Here is a 23758-nt window from a genome sequence, read left to right on the forward strand (position 1 = left end):
AAAAAACACCCTACCCTCAATATGATTTTTTAAAAAATCACCACCTAGACTTGGAATCAGGGAATTCTTGGGTTTAAATTCCACCTGACATATCAGCTGTGTGTCTGTGTGGAAGTCACTTAACCTTTCTGAGCCTCAGTTTCTCATCTGTAAAATGTGAGGCACAAATAGTACATATGAACATTTGGAATGCAGATGCCTCTGAATTTGCACATCTCATGTTTCTTTTAACCTACTTCAATTCTGCTTTACTCAAAGAACACACAGTGCCTTCTTTGCTACAGGCATACCATACTGGACAGTCCTGTGGCAGTGTTTTCCATGTGTCACAAATGATTCCAAAGTTCTTCGGAAAGACCTTGAGAGTGACTTTGGAATGTTCTTCTGACCAGTGGCAAGACAAAAAGTCAGAACTAGTGAGGGCCTAGGATGCAGTGGGTGACCTCTGCATCTTTGATGTCTTACCAAGCTCTAACCACTCCACATTACCTGCTTCATTTGTCTTCATGATTGTTGGGACAAACTGTTCTTATCCACACATTCCACTGGAAGAAGTGTTCACGTGCTTGGGGTACATATCCCCCTAAATCATGGACAGGTTTGAGGTATGTCAGTTACCCTTGACCTGCTTTAGCCCTTCTGCCAAGAAGGTTTTCTTTACCCTGCAGGGTGGCTCTGTACATGCCACAGCTTCTTGGAACCACAGATGAGAGCTGGACACCAATGGTAGATGAGCAGCCCTGAAAAGGGCTGACTAATCCTTGTAATCCTATGTTCCTCCCTGAACACCCCACATATCTAAAGAACTAAAAGTTCCACATACACCAAAATATTTATATTAGCATTTCTCATAGAAGTCAAAAAGAAGGGCTAAAAAAAGCCAAACTGTCATGAAAAGAAACAGGGAAAAAAGGCCACTGAATTGAATGACTAAATAAAATGATGCATCAATATAACACAATATTGCTGGACAGGAAAAAAAAAACATGGAGAAATCCTGGGAAGACATGAACTGATACAAAGTGAGGCAAGCAGAAATAGGAAAATAATATAAAAAAAGAGCAATACTGTTAATGGGGGTGGGGTGGGGGAATCACCAAAAAACATGCTCAAAATAGTGGCCATGCTTGACTTCAAAGAGGATATGAGAAAATATAGCACCATTTCTTCAGCTGGAGAGATGGGAAATGATGGCTACAGAATATTGCAAATGACATCAGCTTCATTTGATATGTTGGATAGTTGCACTGAAGAACACTTTCCTTTTTTCTCTTTTTTAAAAAAAAAACTTACAACGAATGGCTCTCTGGGAGGGGAGGAAGGAGGGATACATGTGGAAAAAATGGTATGAAAACAGAAAAAGAACAAATTTTTTAAAATGATATTTTAGAAATTTCCCTCCAAACAACTTTAATGCCTCAAAATTAATTCTGAAGCCACAGAACCCACAAAAGGACAGGGTAAAGTTTCCCAGCCCAAGACAACTTAAAAGAGCAGAGGCAAAGGTCTGTCGCACTGGGGTGAGAATGGGGTGCAGGCCAGAGCAGGCAACACCCTGGCAAGCCAGCAGCATAATGAGCCTCTGCAAGTCAGCAGTAGGCTTTGAGGGCAGTAGTGGCTTCTGGAGCCCTCAGGCCACAGATAATGACATTACAGGGGTCCCTTTGCTGGCACTAGATACAAGATTCTGTTGCATTGCCCATATATGGGTCCAAGCACATTCCTGGTTCTTAATCCTAGGGCAAGGAGGGGCACTAGCACACCAGAACTTGTGGCAGCATGGGAGCTGGGACCCTGGTCACAGTTTCAAGGCAAAAAGAATGATTGTGGTTGGGGCAGCTAGGTGGTGCAGTAGATAGAGCACCAGCCCTGGAGTCAGGAGGACCTGAGTTCAAATTCAGCCTCAGTCACTTAACACTTACTAGCTGTGTGACCCTAGGCAAGTCACTTAACCCCAACTGCCTCACCAAAAAAAACCAAACCAAAAACAAAGAATGATTGTGGTTGCTAACAGACAAGATCTTGAACAGGCCAGGAAAATGGCAAACATTCTTTTCCCTGCATCATACCATCTTGGAAGAATAGAAAACTTAAAGAGTCTCCTAAAACTACATCTAAAAACAGCTACACAGAAAACCTGAACCTTGGCACAGTGACCCCTCTACCTCGGGAGCAGAGGCCAACTTAAACATCAAGTTAAAAATCAAGAAATAAGCTGGAAAATGAGAAAACTACCAAAATAATTTTTAAAAGAACCTGACAATAGAAAGTTACTATGGTGACAGGAAGATCAAAACACAAACTTAGAAGACAATAATGTCAAAACTGCTATATCCAACGCCTTTAAAAAAAAAAAGTGAATTGGTCTTAGGCCCCCAAAAAGAATTTCTGGAAGAGCTCCAAAAAGATTTCAAAAATCATGTAAGAAATGAAGAAGGATGAAGATTTTAAGAAAAGGTCATCGGATTTGGCAATTAGGAAATCACTAGTAAATTGGAAAGAACAGTTTCGGTTCAGCAGTGAGGTCAGAAGTCATACTGCAGATAGTCTGCTTAGAAGAAAAGTGAGAGAAACAGGAAGGCAGGCATCAAGTGTAGCCAACTTTTTAAAGGATTTTAGCCAAGGAGAGAACTGATACAGAACAACAGCTTAATGTATGGTATGGTATAGAGGATACAGGAAGATGGAAGAAAAGTTGCAGTTATAGACAACAGATAATAAACTAGTAGATAGGAAGTACTAAAATTAAGACAGAGGGTACAAGTTGTAGGGGTAACCTAGTAAAGAGGAGGGGACGGGATGAAGAATACACATACAATGGTTGTTGGCCTTGGCAAAGAGAAGGCCTTTCTGCCATGCAATACGGATCCAGGCGAGATTAGATAACAAATACAGAGTAAACCCAGTTAGCATATTTGCATGCCTTCTGTCAGTGGCACTATCTTGTGAGGAAATAGATGTAAAAGTGATTCAGGGCTGGGGTTTGACAGACACTGAGTGGCTGTAGAGAATCAGTGCAAAGATTAAAGCAAGACTTTTCAGGGAGAAAAAAAAATGAAGCTAGAGCAGAAGTGATCATCTGGGAGAATTACTGATGAAGAGGAGGAAGAACAGGTTTGTAAGGAGCAAGATGAAGATGAGAGGTGGAATGATAGAAGGTGAGGATAATACAGTGCTGAAATCAAGGGTAGGGTGTGACAGCCCCTATATACTGACCCTGACCAACACCACACCTCCCTCACGCCATCCATCCTGCCCCTAAGGCAGAAAAACCAGGAGGGACAGAAGCCCTATATTCATGGCCCTTTGCCAAACAACAAGACTGCCATCGAGACCATGATTACAATTCACTACTATCCCTATGGCAGCAAACTCCTGCAACTTGTTACTCTACCTATCTCTGTGCTACTTAAACACTAGCTACCTAGAAGCAATTTATCTCCCATCCTCCACAACTCATTCTTTCATCCTCATCCTCCTTACCTCCACCCCACCCATGCCCCACTCCAACCTGATTCTCCCCCTCCTAAGCCCCTACAGTGTGCTCCACAAAATTCCAAACTTCCTTTCTTTCTAGACCTCTTCTTCTCATATTCCTATCTACTTGCTCTCATGGAAACCTGGCTTTGTCCAAAAGACACTGCATTTCTGGCCAACCTCTATAGCAATGGATATACTTTTACTTAGCACACACACCACCACACCTTCCCCAGTTTGGCTTTTGAATGTCCTTTACAACTTGGTCCATTCCTACCTTTATAGTTTTTTTCTTAAACCCTTTTCACCTCTATGTAACTCTGTAATCAAGCAATGCTGGCCTCCTTGCTGTTTCTCAACCTCTGACTGGGCATTTTCACTGGCTATCCCCATGGCAGTAACACTGTTCCTTCTCATCCACATTTCCTAACTTCCTTCCAATCCCAGCTAAAATCTTGCCTTTTGCAAGAAGGCTTCCCTAGCCCCACCCCACCCCCCAAGCCTAGTATCTTTCCTATGAGATCACCTCCAATTTACCTTATGTGGAGCTTGTAAGTACACAGTTGTCAGCACATTACCTCCCCAATTGAGAATGGGAGCTCCTTAAGAGCAAGAACTTTTGGGGGGCTTTCTTTGTATCTCCAGTACTTCACACAGTGTCTGGTACATAGTAAAGATCTAATAAATGTTTGTTGACCTGATCTGACTCCATCTCATACTCTGCAACATAGCAATCAACATGATTTTCCCTGAAGCACAGACCTGATTGTGTCCTATCTTTACTCAAAACTACAGTAGTTCTTGTGGCTAGAGCACCAGAAGAGAAAGACACAGCTGATAACCTTCCATTTGGGACAAATTTTATCCCAGGCAATCGGCTCCTCTTCAAGCATAACACAATACTACTCTTAAAGAAAAACTGATTACATTAGTTGCAGAAAAGGAGGCAGCAGCCCTGAAAAAACTGCAGAAAAATTGGAAAAATAAGATTCCTACTATAGGTACTGGACAAATAAGTACAGCCTGTGCCATCTACATACTTGGAGTCTTGCTGATGGCGTCACCCTCACTGATGAAATTCTGGAAAACAAGCATATTTTTCTAAACTTCTAAAACTGTGACAGATTACTCTATTACTACAAGATCTAGGACTGTGGTAGTCACTATAGGAATTTACCAGAAAGAGGAAGAATCATCTCAATCTGGTAAAGGAGAATGTGATTGTCTTCAAATTTATTATCACCCATATTGTAAAGTATAGAACAGACTGTACCACAATTGTAGCTTCCAATCTAATGGATATCATGATCCATAGCCTGCCAAAACACATTGGAAGTAGATGAAATTCTACTGGTTTTCATTATCCTTTGTCTGAAAAATTTGGCATTTACTCAGGCAGCTGCCACAGCTGGGTCTTAGGAGAACATGGGGACTTAAGTGAGGTTGTGTGAGGTAGAATGAATGTGGCAGGTGTTTCCCTCAAGAATATGCATCCAGAGGGGCAGCTAGGTGGCATAGTGCATAGAGCACCAGCCCTGGATTCAGGAGTACCTGAGTTCAAATCTGGTCTCAGACACTTAACACTTACTAGCTGTGTGACCCTGGGCAAGTCACTTAACCCCAATTGCCTCACTAAAAAAAAAAAAAAAAAAAAAAGAATATGCATCCAGAAATGGGAACTGAAAATGACTTGAGAACTGGATGGAAGTTCATAAGCAGGTTAACTGATTCTAAGTGCCTGTGAAGTGGTCAAACTTAAAGGACACACTAACTGGGCCATGGATTAAGTATTGCGGACCTTAATCGTGACATGTTGTCAGTTATGGTGAAGATGATATATAGTATTAAGAATGAAGTCTTCCACTGTGGAAAAATTGGAACACTAATGCATTGTTGGTGGAGCTGTGAACTGATCCAACCATTCTGCAGAGCAATTTGGAATTATGCCCAAAGGGCTATAAAGCTGTGCATACCCTTTGAACCAGAAATACCACTTTTGAGTCTTTTTCCCAAGGAGATCATAAAAAGGGAAAAGGACCCACATGTACAAAATTATTTATAGTTGCTCTTTTTGTGGTGGCAAGCAATTGGAAATTATGGGGCTGTCCATCAATTGGGGGGGAATGGCTGAACAAGTTGTGGTATATGAATGTAATGGAATTCTATTGTGCTGTAAGAAACGATGAGTAGAAGGAATTCAGAAAAACCTGGAAGAACTTGCATGAACTGATGATGAGTGAGATGAGCAGAATCAGAAGAACACTGTACACAGTACCATCAACATTATATGTTGATCAACTGTGACAGACTAGATTCTTCTCACCAATACAACAGTACAAGAAAGTTCCAAAGGACTCATGATGGAAAAGTATCTCCAAATCCAAGAAAAAAAAAAAAGAACTGTGGAATATGGATGCTGATTGAACCATACTATTTCTTTTGTTTTTAGTGCTGTTGTTTTTCTTTTTTGAGGTTTTTCCTTTTTGCTCTGATTCTTCTCTTATAAAATGACTAATGCAGAAATATGTTTGATGTTATTATATATATATATATACATACATGTATACATGTACATATATACACGTGTGTGTGTATGTATGTATGTACGTATTTATAAACCTATATCAGATTACCTGCTGTCTAGGGGAGGGAGAAAAATTTGAAACTGGAAATCTTATAAAAACAAATGTTGAAAACTATCTCTACATGTAACTGGAAAATAATAAAATTACTTTTATTTTAAAAAAAGGGGGGGGGGCGGCTAAGTGGCGCAGTGGATAAAGCACCCACCCTGGATTCAGGAGGACCTGAGTTCAAATCCGGCCTCAGACACTTGACATTTACTAGCTGTGTGACCCTGGGCAAGTCACTTAACCCCCATTGCCCCGCAAAAAAAAAAAAAAAAGAAAGAAAAAAAAAAGAATGAAGTCTTCCAAAGTCTTTCCTACACTTTGGAATGCCCAGGGACTAACCACATTCTCAATCTGAGGTTGAAGGATAAGGTGCCTCAATTCAAGCAAAATTCAGATACCTTCTGGAACATCCAAAAAGAACTTTTAAAAAGCTGTAACACCTTAGTGATACTCTGCAGAAATCCAATCAATTATCTGATTCACTATGTACATTTGGTTTTCAGCCATCATGAAGACTGCAATTGTTTTTCCTCTTGAATTTAACTCTGGCCACATCATCAAAATGAATGACTAATTAAAAAGTCTGCTTAACAAAGCTATGAATAAATTACTCTAGAGTGCTCTCTTCCCCCATTATAAATTTAAAGTTACACCTGTAACTTTTAGGCTAAACATAATAATAAAATTAAACTACAGTGGCTCCCTATTGCCTATGGTATCAATTTCCTTTGACTTTTTTATAACCTGATTCCAAATGACCTTTCCTGGTTTACTATCCATTACTCCCCTTCCTACATTTTTCTCATATCACTTGATGTCTGCTTTGCACTGGTCATCTGTCCCCTCATGCCTAGAATGCACTCCATCATCACCTCACAGATTCCCTTCTCTTCCTTCTAAAACAGAGCTTGACACCTTCTTTAGGAGGGATTCTTAACCTTTTATGTGTCTTAAGACCCCTCTGGCAGTCTAGTGAAGCCTAACTACTCAAAATAATGTTTTCAAATAAATACAAATTATAGCCAATTATACTGAAATATAGTTTTCAAAATATTTTTAAAAACAAGTTCACATGGATCCAGGTTAAGGACCCCTGTCCTATATGAACTCTTTCCTAATCCCTAACTGCTAGTGTCCCATCTACTTTATATTTAACTACCTCATTTTTAAAATTCTCTTTATATTTATTCTGCATATTTTTTATATGTGCTACTTGTGTCCCCCAGAGAGCATGTGTCCTAAAAAGTACAGATTGTATCATTCTTTGTATTTGTATCTCCAGAGTCTAGCACAGTACTAACATATAATAGGACCTTACTGGTCATGGTGGGCTGAAGAAGCAAATTACAAAGTCATGTATTTGAATGAATATCAAAATGTTAAAGATAATAAAGAATTCATTATTTGAAAATATACATGAAAGATCAATATTATGCTCCTCTATTTCAAAAACTAGGCTTAACATACAACAAGATTTAATGAGACCCCTCCCTAAGGATTATCTCCTAAATGGTCCTACTGTCTGGACCTGAGATTTCATTGGGGAAAGAAGACTATTGATCTTTCCTGATGCTTAACTCTTGGAAAGTCACTTGGGGTTATTAGCTTGACTTGCCTCATAGACAGTCACAGAGATAAGAAGTTGTCAGAACTCAATTCTGACATGTCTTTTTGATTCTAATACTTGGCTGCTATCCGGCCTCTCCTGTTATAACATAAACAGCAATTACAGTACACTGGCAATGCAAAATTTTGGATACTGCTACAACAAAAAATAATCGCCAGTATCCAGACAGTACAGGTCATCCTCTAAGAGAAAACAATGAGCTTTTGACTCGTGTTCTGAATGCCTGCTGGGACTTCTATGTGTGTGCTGAGCGTAGGATGGTACTTTTTGCAGATTGTGCTAAAACCACGTCCTTTATTTTTCTTTCCCTTCCTACCTTTTAATTCTGTTTAGAAACTGTGTAAACTAAAAGAAAATTATACTATTTGTAGAAACTGATGATAACCTTAGCTTATTAAGCTTGTCACACATACAATCCCTTATAATTAAGCAAGACTATCTTAACTGGTTATGGGAAAAGAACAGAACAAAATAGCTCACATTTATATAGGCTTTAAGTTTTGCAAAGTATTTTAGCTATAATATCTGATTTTTTTCCTTACAATATTCCTATGAGGTAGGTTCTATTTATTATGCCCCCTAGGAAACTGAGGCTTAGAGAAGTTAAAGGGCTTCCCCCAGGGTGACATAGCTAGTACTAGGAAAGTACTACCAAGAGATGTTTTCGTTCCTCATTGCTAAACAAACACATGGAGTTGTTATTAGAGGATATGTTTCTTCATTAACATATAGTGTATTACTTTGATTTATAATATGGTCACAATGCTAATAAGTAAGTGTAAGGGGGACTTGAAGGCATGTTTTCTGCCTTGAAGGTCAAGTACTTCCTCCGCTGGGCAGCAATACTGCCTTGTCCTACTCTGGTCATATACATTCTTGCCCTGTGACTGTGCCTTCAATGTTTTCTGGAGACTGTTAATCCAGGGTGTCCTGAAAGTCTTAGTGCAGTTTTAAATTTAAAGAAACAATCACTGAACATCACACTTAGACATTTGGGGCACTCTGTGTGTATCTTTTACAGGAACCTGAATCATTAACTGTCAAACTTTAGAACTGGCAAGGAACCTCAGAGATGACAGAGTCCAAGCCCTTCTTTTTACAGATGAGAATACGGAGGCACAAATTAACTAACTATCTAGTTATGTGGTAGCAGAGCCCAAATTCAAACGCAAGAGGTGGGAGGAAGGGCACGAACAAGGGAGTAAAACCAGGCTGCAAATCAGATGGTATCTTCAACAATAACAGGAAAGTTTGAAGGGAGGAATGGGTTTTGTAGGGAAAGATTAAATAATGAGTTGCATTTCGCATATGCTGAGCTTAAATGCCCAATACAAAGTTGGAGATGTGAGAATACAACAGGTACATAAAGCTGAGTCCATAAAAATGATAAATAAACTCACAGAAGATAATAAAGTCATCAAGTGAGCTAGTAGTGTAGAGAAGGGAAGAGAGGCCCATGACAAAACCCTGAAGTACACACAAGGAATAGGATACAGATGATGACCTAGCATAGAAGATGGAGGAGAACCTAGAGAAACCAGTGCCAACAAAACCTTGAAAAGAGCACTGAGCACTCTGAAATCAGAGGACCTGGGTTCAAATCCTGCCTAGGATGCTTATTTATTACCTGTGTGATGAGGCAACTGAGGCTCACTGATTTTTAAGATGAGAGGGTTGGATTAGTCTGCCTCTGTGATATTCCTTCTAGTTCTTTATCAAGGACTTTATGATCCCATGATAATCAACAAAATTGAAAACAAAAAGAATGCTGATATAGAAAACTAGAAGCTAGTTTTTAAAAGCCAAATCATATGGCTTAGCACAGTGCCTGGCTATAATAAGCATTTAATAAATGTTTACTGACATGTATTTGCCAAGTGCCACCTTTTGCTTTAGGACCTCCAGTGAGAGGGAATCTGCTATCTACTGAGGCAGAGTAGCTCTAATTCTGAGGTTCTTAACATACAGTCTGTGAATTTATTTTTTACTATTTTGATATGCTATTTCCTTTACAAAATTCTATGTATTTTATTTTATTTATTCACAAACATTATTCAGGAGTTGCCAAAGGGGTCCACGATACAAAAAAAAATGGTTGAAACCCTACTCTAGTTGCTAGAAGATTTTTTACATCAAACCTTAATTTGCCTCTTGTCAACTTCTACCCACTGTTCCTACTTGGTTAACAATGACAAGCTTCACCAACCTCTGAACTCATCAGCCAGCTACTAACTCAAGTGTTGATTGACACCAACCGCCTCCCTCAACCCCCTCTCCTCTGTGGCTAGAGGACAGGAGGGTAGAATACTACACTTCTCCCACTGCCTGGACTCTCCGTTCACTTCCCTTTGCATCTGCTGTAATGCCTGGTTTCGACTCCACAGAACAAAACGCCCCTACACCACACTGGCGTCCTCTTTTTCCCACATGTCCTGTCTCCCCCTTTAGACTGTAAGCTTCTTGAAGGCAGGGATGGCACTCAGCACAGTGCCTGGCACACACAGGAGCTTAATAAATGTCGTTGGATTAGAAATCTGACCTCTGGCCCCAAGCAAAACAAGTCTATTCCATCTTCCATATAACCTCAAGATAGCTCTTGCTCTTCCCCTCAGTCTTATTTTCCATAGACTAAATATTTTCCATTCTTTCCACCACAGTAAGCCTCACATGACCTAACTGTAAGGGTCTCCCCATCCATTATCATTCTCTGTTTGCTTTCCAGTTTATCAATGTCCTTCTTAAAGTCACAAATGCTAAATGATGTAGTCACAGAGTAAAGAAATTCTATCTCCTCTCTAGCGATGGATGCTATGCCCATTAGAATGTTAGTTTTCTGGGCTGCAGTTGATTCACACTAAAATCCCCAAATTATGGTGGTAACCGGCATCACCTAAGTGGTGAACATGTTCAAGCACTTCTTTATCTTCAACTCAAACACTAGATTCAATGGGTACCATGGAAGACCTATGTTTCTTTTTGACAAATACACCTATAAGTAACCTCCAACTCTCCTCATTACTCCTGGAAATGCCATTTCCAATCAATGAATCAAGCATTTACCCGGGTGATGAACAGATACAAAGTCAATTTGGATGTGCTGCTGCTAATTACAGTTACTAAAATTGAGATACTATCTAGCTGATTAGTACTAAATTGTACTGAACAGTGCTCTATTTTAATTTTATTTCTCTTCTAAAACATTTTTTTAAAAATATCTCTTCCAAAAATACTTTATGATACTGTCATTTTGGAAATAAATTAGGAAAAAGAATACTATTCAAGTATTTCCTCCCCTGGTTTTAGTTCACTGGAAGCCCCAAATCCAGGAAGATAGCCTGGTGCAGTGGAAAAGAGTGTCACTTTAGAGTCCTTGAGATACAAGTTCAAATACCACTACTTACTACCAGTGTGACCTTAGGAAAGTCACTTCACCACTATAAGCCTTCAAATCCCTACTCCAGAAAAAACAGACATCACTATTTTTTTCTAGTTTTTTGTCCAGGACCCTGTGATATCAAAGTCTGAAAACATTTTACCCTGTGGATGAAGTTTTCTGGTGCTGAGGGGCCAGTGCAGAAGCTGAGGCCCCAGGAATTGTGAGCATTTCAGCACAGAGATTTTTTTTCAGGAATACAAGATTAAATATGCCCAAACATACAATTAAACTTCTAATGCTGTTTATCAAGAAAAAAATACTAAAAATTGATAGAATGAATGAAGAAAACATTTCCTAAGGAAGAAAAAATTAAGGTCACAGAAGGCAGATATTTTCTCATGAGGATGGCAGACATTTCAATACAACATTAACAAAATTAAGAAAAGTGGGCTATGAACTGAGAATTACTCAAATTTTCAAACGGATGTATGCTTGCATCAATGTGGTTCCTTCCAACAGTAGAGATCATCCCCCACCCCATCTGCCTACCCTGTCAGCAGAGAGACTTAACAATTCGGGGGTGAGTGTCCGCCACCACCTTGGTTTCTCCTTTGCCCTGGAAAGGCCACGGGATTCAATGAGAAGAGCTGGGTTGCAAACCCTGTCCCTGACCTTGGACAAGCCTCTTTACTTCTTTGGACTGTACTTGTTAAATGCCTCAACTGTAAAATTAGGGAGCAAAACCAGATGATCTTCGAGGTTCCTTCTGGTATGGCTTTTATAGGAACATGGAAATTACCATACTGGTCTGAGCCTCTGGTCTATTTCACCCCAGCATTCTGTAACCAACCTTCTAAAACCAACCATTGAAAACCAAAGGTTCTTAACCTTTTCTATGTCATGGACCCCTTTTCAGCAGTCTGGTGATGCCTCACGGACCTTTTCTCAGAATGTCTGTTAATTCCCAAAGTGAAATACATAAGAAATAAAAATTAAACCAATTATGTTGAAATTCAGTTCTCAAAATATTTTTCAAATGTTCTCAGACCCCAAATTAATAAACCTTATTTTAAAGGTTAGTTTCTCTTGGTGGATTTTAAACTTTGAATCCTTTTAAGTTAAAGTGTTAGACAAATTCTTTACCCACTGCATACAGGCAGTACCTTCTGTTTATGTTTTAAATGTAGTGTGCTAAATTTCCAAAGGTAACCCCTCATCCTAAATTTGGGGATTTTGATCATCAAAGTCCAAGACTAGGTAAGCAGGTCCTGTTTACAGACAAAAGACTCTCCTTAGTTTAGTCTCATAAATGTTGATTTCTTTGGTAATTTTAATTGCTTTTTTCTCTACTTTTTCCCCTGCCATTATCCTAGGCAAGTACAGCAGATTTTCTGGTCTTGTGTCCTGAAAAGTAGTACTTTGAAGCACAAATATTAAAGGAATTATAAAGAATATTATAGGATCAAAGATGTCTCAGTAAGAAAGCAGTACATGGGAGGAACTGAGTACAATAAAGCTTGCCAAGTTACTGACAGGTAACTTTTACCTTTAGAATGTTCTTTCCTCTCAGGACTTAAGTATGGGGGGGCCAATAGGGAAGGAAGGTAAATAGTTATCACAGTCTCATTTCATTGTTCTAGGGTATATAGCCTGATAAACAGAATACTAAAATTTTTGGTTTTTTTAAATATTACTTCTTATAGAAAGGCCCTGCTCAATAACATTCATCTGTTAGTTTTGAGTTTTTTTGGTCCAGAACTGAGATTTCACTGGTTAATGGAATGCCCAGTAAGGAAGCTCCCACTGCTCCCGCTTAACTTACAGACCTAGCTAGTGGCCTTAGAGAAAACAAAGTATACTCCATTTCATGATATAATACTTCTCTGTAACAGTTACCTAATGGAATAACCAAGTTATAGCAAAAAGAAGTCTTTTAAGAAATTCTACCATTCTGCCTCTGGCTATGTATGAAATCTGAGAATAAATTCTTAAAGTTCACTATAGCTGGAGTTAATGCTTAAACACAAGAAAAAAATTAGAAAAGTATACAAAAAAAACCCCCAACCACTTCTTGATTTTCATCTCAAAATAAGGATAGGAAAGAGAATTACTGTAGTGGAAGGAATTCATTATATGAGTTATATAACTATGTTAAATGTTAAATATAACTTCAGTGAATACACACATTGCCTCTGAAATGCAATACCATCAATTTCTGAACCCAATACAATGAAATTCACTACTAGTTATTGTGAAATTTAAAATTGGATATTAGATCATAAATCTCCCCTACTTAACTTTTCCCTTAATTTATCTCCCAGACTAGTAAATGGAAGAAGCTTCTGGTTTTCTAGATAGAGCCTTTATTGTATATAAGGTGTTGTTGATTAGAAGGATAGGAAAGTAGAAATACAGTAGAAATCGTCTTAAATCTAGGCTCAGTCTATATTTCTTATAAAAACTCACCAAACCAAAAAAGGCCACCTTTGGAGTGAGGGAGACCGTCTGTGCTGCGCCGCCAGGAGTCCCGCCAAGCAGGCAAAAAAGGCCTACTCTGCTTCTCTCCACCCCGGAAGTCAAAAAACCCGGCAGGCAGTCTGACATGCGCAGCAGGCGGACTGTACCCGGCAGGCAGTCTGACATGCGCAGCAGGCGGACTGTTCATCTCCTCCCCAAAAGGGTGGTCCTTGAAAAACTGGCGTCTTTCAGTTATCCTAACCGACTGTTAAAAACTTTCATATTTTACCACATTATTAAGTGAAATGAATGTTCCCCTCCCAAGTATTTGTCTATAACAAACCAAAAGAGCTGACTGGAACAAAGCAAAAACAAAGAAACAAAAATTCTCATCACTGGCTGAAAAATAAAATAAACCATGGGATTTTCAGTGAGCCATGTCTAAGAGATCAACTGAACCCTTTGGTGAGGAGCGAGGTGAGAACAGGAACTGTGAAAATAGTCATTCTCCCAAGGAGAAACATTTTACTGAAGCAACATAATACACTGAATTCAAGACTGACAAGTTAATCTTAATAATTTTAGAGGGTGGAATAAAGCTGACTGAAATATGGGGATGGCTACAAAAAGCTGAGCTAGATGAATAGAATGGATTATTACTGCACTATAAGAAATAAGATTAAAGAGTTCTATAAGAAGGGGAAGATTTATATAATATAAAAAATTCTATATAGAATCAGGTTCTCTTCCTCGAATTAAAATGAGGACCAAGTTTATCACCAAAAGGAAACCTCATTATCCTATAAGATGAAATCATATTTGGTACTCGCCCCTCATCAGCACCCTATTCCCCTCTGATTGGAGGGTAGTGTGAGAAGCTCCAAAGTATCCATATAATAATGTCTGGCACTTACTAGGTGCTTAATGAATATTAATAAGAAAATATTCTTCCCTAAGGATGGAGGACAGATGTAGAATACTTTATATAATTCAATAGCTGATAATACTGATTCATTTTATTTTGCTGAAATGCTCCCTCACCACCTCTCCACTTTCATTTTTATTCTGTTACAAGGAAAAGGATTATCTCCCAATGTAGAAGAGGAAGGATATATTCAGAAATCAAGGTAATGCCAAAAACTCAATATCCATGATTTCTCCCTTTTCCTCTTTTTTCTTTTCTCTTCTCCCCTCCTTAATCAGTTCCATCATTCTTCCTTTTTAGTATCTTACCCATCATCCATTTTTTTTCCATTCCCCAAATCACTAACCTAATCAAGGCCTTCTTCAACTTATGCCTGATTGTAATAGCCTTCACTGGCTCCCAAACTGTCTCCCAGATCCTAATCTCTAGGTCTTTCCAATTTATCCTGAAAGAATGCTATCAGATACATCTTCCTAAAATATAGCATTCATCATTTAGCTCCCCAGCTAGAAAAACTGTCCAACATGTTGTCCCACTGATCCCTACCCAAGTTCTCCGGCCAAAATTATTGCTTTAATCTCCACTGAACGATTTCAAACTCCAATTCCCCCTAGAATGTCTTCTATTCTGCTCTCTACCTATTCAAATCTTATCTGTCTTTTAAAAACCAGTCTAGGGGCAGCTAGGTGGCACAGTGGATAGAGCACCAGCCCTGGAGTCAGGAGTACCTGAGTTCAAATCCGGCCTCAGAAACTTAACACTTACTAGCTGTATGACCCTGGGCAATTCACTTAACCCCAATTGCCTCACTTAAAAAAAAAAAAAACAGTCTAGGGGCAGCTAGGTGGCGCAGTGGATAGAGCACCAACCCTGGATTCAGGAGGACCTGAATTCAAATCAGGCCTCAGACACTTAACACTTACTAGCTGTGTGACCCTGGGCAACTCACTTAACCCCAATTGCCTCACCAAAAAAAATTAAATAAATAAAAAAGGATAGAGAAACACAGTGAAAGAAATTTTGAAAAGGCAAGCATAGATTGTTGGTGGCACTGTGAAGTGATGCAACCATTCTGGAGAGCAATTTGGAATTATGCCCAAAGGGCTATGGGACTGTTCATACCCTTTCACCCAGTAATAACACTACTAGGTCTGTACCCCAAAGAGACCATAGAAAAGGGAAAAGGACCCACATGTACAAAAATATTTATAGCAGCTCTCTTTGTGGCGGCAAAGAATTGGAAACTGATGGGAATGCCCATAAATAGGGGAATGGCTAAACAAATTGTGGTATATGAATACAATGGAATACTATTGTGCTGTAAGAAACAATGAGCAGGAGGAGTTCAGAGAAACCTGGAGGGTCTTGCGTGGGCTGATGATGAGTGAGATGAGCAGAACCAGAAGAACATTGTACACAGTATCATCAACATTGAGTGTTGATATATTCTTCTCACCAATGCAATGGTACAGAAGAGTTCCAGGGAATGCATGATAGAAGAGGATCTCCAAATCCAAGAAAAAAAAAAAAAAAGAACTGTGGAGTATAGATGCTGAATGAACCATACTATTTCTTTTGGTTTTGGTGCTGATGTTTTTTCTATTTTGAGGTTTTTCATCATTGCTCTGATTTTTCTCTTATAACATGACTAATGCAGAAATAGGATTAATGTTATTACGTGTGTGTGTGTGTATGTGTGTGTGTATATATATATATATATATATATATATATATATATATATATATATATATATATATATATATATAAAACCTATATCAGATTACCTGCTGTCTAGGGGAGGGTGGAGGGAGGAGAAGGAGGGAGAAAAATCTGAAATTGGAAAGCTTGTATAAACAAAAAGTTGAGAACTATCTTTACATGTAATGGGAAAAAAATAAAATACTTTATTAATTAAAAAAAAATAAAGAATGAACAGGAGGATTTTAGAGAAACCTGGAAGGACTTACATGAACTGATGCTGACTGAGAGGAGCAGAACCAGAACATTGTACACAGGAACAGCAACATTGTGTGATGAACAACTGTGATAGACTTGGCTTTTCTCAACAGTGCAACAATACAAAAATTTCAAAGAACTTGTGATAGAAAACATTCCCAACATCCAGAAAAAAGAACTGTGAGTTATGAATGCAGATTCAATCATACTGTTTCTATTTTTGGACTGTTTTTGATTTTTTCTTGTTTGAGGTTTTTCCTTTGTGCTCTGATTCTTCTTTCACAAGATGACTAATGTAGAAATACGTTTGATGTGACTGTACATATACAACCTATATCAGACTGCTTTCTGTCTTGGGGAGGAGGGAGGTAAGGGAGAAGGGGGAGAAAAGAAAAATTTGGAACTAAAAATCCAGTGTAAATAAATGTTGAAAACTATCCTTATATGTAATATGTAACTGGAAAATAATAAAATTAAATTAAAAAAAAAAAGAAAAGGCAAACATAGGATAAGAATTTATATTCTTATGTGTTCTCTTTCCTAAGTATCTAAAAACACCTTTGTCTCAAAGTTCTTTTCCTTATTTATGAATACAATCAACAAGTACAACTTGACTATCTTGAATCTTATAAACCACAGGTAAATATGCCTGTCACAAATTTAGATCAGCTGATTATAAGTTTATTTTTCAATGACATGTACACATTTGCCTACATATCACCATTTCATTCAGCATCAATCCAAGTATTTAAATCCAAAAACCTTTTTTTCAAGGTCACTAATTCTATGAAATTTACCTTTTTTAAATGTCAAAGATAATGATTTTTGGTGCTTTCATTAACAATGGGAAATGTACTGAAAATATATCAAGCAGAACTTTCTTACCTCTTCATCCTAAAATACATTATTTCTGTAATTGGAAATGTGAATCTCAAAGTTCATCAAAATATTTCACAGAAAAGAAAACGGATTGTGAGAATTACCACCCCATCGCTCCTCAAAGCTTCTAGACTAATAAATACAAAGCAAAGTTTCTTGTCACAAGTAAAGAGCATATTTTAAGTTAATACAAGTTCATCATCTATGCTCTAAAAATAACCCCAATAGATGCCCTCCCTACTAATAGTAATCAGTAATGTCATTTTCACACAAAAGGATAGGACAATAATTCTCAAATGAAATCCAATACATCACACACATCTCTTCTATAAAACAAGCTTAAGTCTAAAAAAAAATGTAATTCAACAAGCATTCATGCAGTACCTAGAATACCAAAAAAAAAGTACATATTAAAATAACAAAGTTAACAGACACATATGTATATAAAAATATGCATGCAGATAGATGAGCCGCCCCCCCCCCATCCACATAACAAAGTTTTCAAATACAAGGCAAAGCCCTAACTGTTGTGGAAATCAGGAAAATCAAGTTATGACTTCATGCAAAAGGTACATATTATAGGGACAGAGGAGTCTCTATGAGGCAGAGGCAAAGATTGAGTTCCTCTAGGTATAATAACACAAGATGAATTATCATAAGTGAGGAACCAAGAGAACATTAGCAAGAGAAGAGCAGCAATAAACCAAAAGGGGAAGGGATTCAAATATATAGGACAGTATATAATTGAAATCACTAATTATTGGGTTTAGGTTGAAGAATGAAAAAAATGAAGTCAGTTATTATCCCGATTTTGCAGATGAGGAAAATGAGGCATAGAAGTTAAGTAACGTATGCAGGGTCACATAGAGGATTTGATTTTTAGATCTTCCTAAGTCCAAGTCCAGTACCTCTATCCCCTATATCTAGCTTCTTAATTTATATTCAACTTTAAGAATGCAACACTAAATAAAAAGCCAACATCCCCAAAGTCATGAAACAGTCGATTTATCATCATTAAAGCAATGATTAGTGTAAGACAGCTGTCCTGAATTCAACATGTATGGAGAATGAAAAACAAGCAATGGCAATATAATAGATGGAAATGTGGCAACCAAGATCAGAAACACTTAAGAATACACTGAAGCAAACTGATGTAGCATAAACTGTGATACTAAAGGTAAAGAACAAAACAGGTTGGCACTAAGTTGACTATGAGGGAAAATGGCAACTCTAGGCACAGGTTAGGCTTCCCTATAGGTGGTTTCACCATCAACATAATTACTGCTTGTACAATAACTGTCACAATGGTATGAGCACAAGAAGACAGGAGCTTTGGGAGAAAGCTGGTAAAGGGTGAGTGAAAAGAAGAGAATACTCCGCCCAAACTTTGGTCCACTTTCAGTGTCCTAACCTGTTAGTTCATACTCATGAATTTCATTTTCACTTCCCTGAGTTGTTTCTAGTAAAGTCATTGACAATAAAACCAAATTCGACATGTTCTAAGGAAACACTCAACATGGGGTTATGAGAAAAAAATTTAACAGTTTAACATAGGAGCTTTAAAGTTTATTAAAAGAACATAAAAGAACATAAGTTCTCTCTTCCTATTTTGTTTTAAAAGCAAAGACAGCTATTCCAAAAGAAAAATCTCTTCAAAAGTCTTTTTAGGAATTAAAAATTTTAAATTCCAAATGTAACGTGCATATTTATCAATGTTTTCGGTATAGTGTTTGTATATAAGATCTCAGACGTTCTGAAAGATACTTATAAAAACTCATTATAGAAAGTGATATTTACCAACTATCTCATTTATTTATTTTGTGGGGCAATTGGGTTAAGTGACTTGCCCAGGGTCACACAGCTTCACAGTGTGAAGTGTTTGAAATCAAATTTGAACTCAGGTCCTCCTGAATCCAGGGTCAGTGCTTTATTCACTGCGCCACCTAGCTGCCCCTACCAACTATCTTATTTAAACCAAATAACAGTTTCCAAAAATACAAGTAACAATTTTAAAAGCACTTACCTCATTTCCATGTTTTTGCAGAAATTCAATTTCCTGTTGTGTGAAAGTTGTCATAGAGATGGACTTCACCTATGCGGTGGATTTAAACCTCGCCTAAAAGATAAAATGTTTAAATACTTTATTTTTTTAAAAACCATACATTCAAAAAAATTTTTTTAATTAAAAATTAAAAAACACATATACTGCCCACTATGTGCATATTTAGCATACTATGGGAAAATGCCAATTATTTCTAATATCCATATACTTAAATACCATAATGTAGTTAAGTACCTTAGCATTTATGCTTAAATTAGCACGATTCTTTTATTCCAACATTACTTTAAATTACACTAATACAATCTCAAAGCAAGGAAAGTTTAGGAACAAGTATTAATCTAAATCTGAATGACTTTCAGAAATGTGTAAAATACTAGTACTAATTGTGTTTTAATGATGATGATGGTGATGGTGACGATGGTGAGTGGTTCACATTTATACAGGGCTTACTGTGTGCCAGTGCTTTACAATTATTCTCTCATTTAATACTCACAACCAACCTGGAAAGTAAGTGCTATTATTATGCCCACTTTACAGATGATGGAATTGAGGGAAACAGGGTCACACAGCTAGTAAGTGTCTGAACCTGGAATCTGAACTTAGGTGTTCCAAACTCCAAGCCCTGCCCACTATACACTACTAATGCTGTAGCTTTTAAGTGCTTTTTAAGTGGACAAAGTTTACCTTTTACAGTAAAAAATAATAATATGAAGGTTATGTTTTACAAAAGCAACATGTAGCATTAGTCACTTTCAATATTTTAGTATCTTTCTAAAGCCTCATATATGACATTAGGCTTGTAGTTTTGAGTATTTTAAAAAGTGGTTCTGGGGACGGCTAGGTGGAGCAGTGGATAAAGCACTGGCCTTGGATTCAGGAGGACCTGAGTTCAAATCCAGCCTCAGATACTTGACACTAGCTGTGTGACCTTGGGCAAGTCACTTAACCCTCATTGCCCTACCCCCCCCCAAAAAAGTGGCTCCTACTTTTAAATAAGGTCATAAGAATCAAAACTTTGGAACTTAAAGGAAATTATGATCTTTTATGCTAATATCTATGGTCAACAAAAATAAATGAAAAAAATTACCAAGAAAAACAAGGTCTACTAAAACATCCAAGTAGCCATGAAATCTTAAATAAGAATGTTTATTATATAAGGTGCTCTTCAAAAGTATTTCATATCCAGATTGAGCATATTATACATCAAAAATTAAAGCTACAGACACTTGACACTTACTAGCTGTGTGACCTTGGGCAAGTCACAACCCCCATTGCCCTGCCCCCCAAAAAATTAAAGCTATCTACCTAGTAATAATAACTATTTTATGAAAATCTCATCCAAAACAATGTAGATTGCCCACAAAAATAAAACCTGTTAAAAAGAACACTGCAATAACCTTGCAAAATTTATGCAAAATTCCCCTCTGAAATAACTCTAAAATTACATCCTAGCAAATTCCAGGCCCTGGAATAGATTAAGATTCAGTAGGTATATGTTAACAGTCAGTTCTCAATTATCCATGCTAATGAAAGGTGGTAGTAGCAGTGATTTATCCAAAACTGTGAAGGATACAAAGCAGGTCTGCACAAATGAATATGGACCTGTCTCTCCTGAGAGCACATAAAACCCCTCAGAGATTCAAAGCCAGGAAGCCATAATTAACACAACAAAAATTATTTGGAAACCTGCTCAAACTCTCAACCCCATCCCACAGCATCACTCATCCCCTGCCCTAACCCAAACCTGCCCTTCCCCTGACATTTTATGGAAGTGAAGGACCACAGAACTTAAAGCTCAAAAACTGTCTAGAATAAGAGAACTAAGGTGAAGCGACCCTACCATGGACATACACCAGGAGGAAATGGCAGAAACACAATTCAGGTTATGCCTCTGATTCAGGTCTGCGGGTACCATGTTCCCAGTTCTTTGCCCAAACACTGTTGCATGTGGATGGCTAAAGGAGGCTTTGCTTTTTTCCTAGCAGATGGGAAAAGGAGACAAGGTGATTCCTAGAATGAGTTCAGAAGGGCTTCCTAGCAATGCTCAAATGGGCCACATTGAGAGAAAGGGCAGTATAGAGCCCTGCTGGTGACTAGCTCCGCCCACAAATGCCTGAAGAGAGACAGAATCTTCTTTTAACAGATTAATAAATTGTTCACCTCTAAAGTCCCTTCCACTTTATCTAATTCAACTTCTCCATTCTCCCAGCTGAGAAATGGGGAGCCCAGTCAGGTTTAGAGACAGCCCTGTTACAATTCATTTTTCAAAGCACATAAATTATCTCATTTGTGCCCCCACAGTATTTGTATGCATTGGCAAAATATCCTGTTATAGGATAAAAGCAAGGCCCAAATAAGTTTAAGTAATTTATATAAAGTCACAATGTTGATTTATGTAATCCAAAAGTTTTTGTGCAATCTTAAATTGGAAAGATCCTGGCTTGAGCTTGGTAGTCCAAATATCTCATCTCCCAACTCACAAAACTGACCCAATTTAATAATATTTTGGAGGCATTTACAGAAATAAAGACATTCCCAACTCTGAGAGACTGTATGTATAAAATATGAGTCACAAATTAAAATTATTACTAAGGGCCCTTTCTAGCTCAAAAAAAAATGATTTATACAAAATAGAATATGCCCCATTATCAAAGAACTAAATCTATCAAATAGGAATATATAATGTAGGCAGGTTTAATTATACTAACAAACTTATCGAGTTTAGAATACAGAAAAATATCATGATCTAAATACTTTAGTAGTAACTCAGCCGCCACTTGTGAATTTTAGAATGATCTAAGCTTAATCATTAAGATTTCAGAAAGATCTAAAATTCAGCTAAGATAACAATCTTAGATCATTCTAAAATTCACAGTTGGAAGTAAACAAATTTGATGAAATCTCAGTTACATAAAGGTGAAGAACAAAGCAAGTCCTTTTCTACTCCAAACAAGCCTACCAACTTTGGCCTCTTAGCATCAGCTTAAGAGGTAGATACCCAAATTTCCAACAATGTTTCAAGACATCAAAAGTTTCATGTTCTTGCTTTCTACTTTTGCCATACTGATAATAAATTATATCACACAGCTATAAATGTGACCATTAGACATGTCTCCCCTTGCCCCCAACCCCAGCCATTCCTTAAGATCTCCCACTACTTACAATGGAAAAAAATGAGTAAATCTATGAAAGTGGTCATATCTCTAATCCCTCCATATTTCTATTCTCCCTTCCTCACATACTGACATCAGTGGGGGGGGGGGGGGGCCGCAAAATCAATAAACACCAACATTAGGGATCTAGCACTTATAACTAAGAATCAAACCCTTGCTCCACCAATCTTTATATAATTCATGAAGAGAAGTCCATCCATTGGTTATTCACATTTTGCGCTGCCCCAAAGTCCAGAAGTAAGTTTTTTTAAAAATCTCTCTTTTTTTTTTTAAGTGAGGTAGTTGGGGTTAAGTGACTTGCCCGGGGTCACATAGGTAGTAAGTGTTAAGTGTCTGAGGCTGGATTTGAACTCAGGTACTCCTGACTCCAGGGCCCGTACTCTATCCACCGAGCCACCTAGCTGCCCCAAATCTCTTTTTAATTAAGGCAAGTTTTTACAGTATCATAGAAGTAGGGGTATGCTGGAGCCTGCTTGAAATGAGCCAACTCTTAAATTTTTCAGTGAGCACATTTACACATTAGAAATCAGCAAATGTCACAAACCAAGGCTTGATTTGTTGTTTATTTTCTAGATTTAAATTGATGGGGAAAATATTAATCATGTAGTTAAATTTTAAAATATTTTTTTCAGAGGTGATTGTTAAACATTTACCAGAACACCACTACATACAAGTGTCTTATGTAAGAATGTAATTAGTGCCCTTTTTTATTGTCAAGACTTTTCTACACAGAAAACTGCAATAAAACTGTATCTACAGACTACAAATTCATTTTCCAAAGCATAAACTACTTCTGTGGGAAAGCTCATTGTTTGGAACTCAGAATGAATTTTCCCATAGAAATAGTATTAATAAAAAAAATTTTAAGAAATTTTAAAATTGTATTAATACACAACAGTCATAATAGCTAAGCCTGTGGTAATAATAATAATAATCCTATTAACCTGAGTCTTGGGAACAGGAGTATGGAAACTAAAGAGTGAAGAACATGAGAAATGTCTTTCACTTTCCAAAGCCCATTCATATAAAAATGGGAAAGTTTGTCTCTCTCTATCTATCTCCCCTCCTACCTGAGCTCTCAGTTGGTAAATACTGTCCTCCAACATTACTACCCACACCTAGTCCAGCACAATAGCCTGAAGTACTTCATGCTCCAAAATAACCTACCTCTTCTCCCCCAATCAATATTCCC

General features: G+C 37.7%; 1 protein-coding gene across 1 annotated transcript in view; it reads right to left on the reverse strand.

The window, feature by feature from the left end:
• The window catches only part of AGFG1 (ArfGAP with FG repeats 1), a gene marked incomplete at its 5' end in the record, with an annotated part of 87036 nt that overhangs the window by 42252 nt on the left and 21026 nt on the right, over window positions 1-23758 (reverse strand). Inside the window, 2 exon segments of the mRNA XM_043993339.1 lie at window positions 19355-19422; window positions 19425-19447. Coding sequence (XP_043849274.1) covers window positions 19355-19422; window positions 19425-19447 — 91 coding nt within the window.

The sequence above is a fragment of the Dromiciops gliroides genome, chromosome 3 (assembly GCF_019393635.1).
Source record: "Dromiciops gliroides isolate mDroGli1 chromosome 3, mDroGli1.pri, whole genome shotgun sequence".
NCBI classification, from domain to species: domain Eukaryota; kingdom Metazoa; phylum Chordata; class Mammalia; order Microbiotheria; family Microbiotheriidae; genus Dromiciops; species Dromiciops gliroides.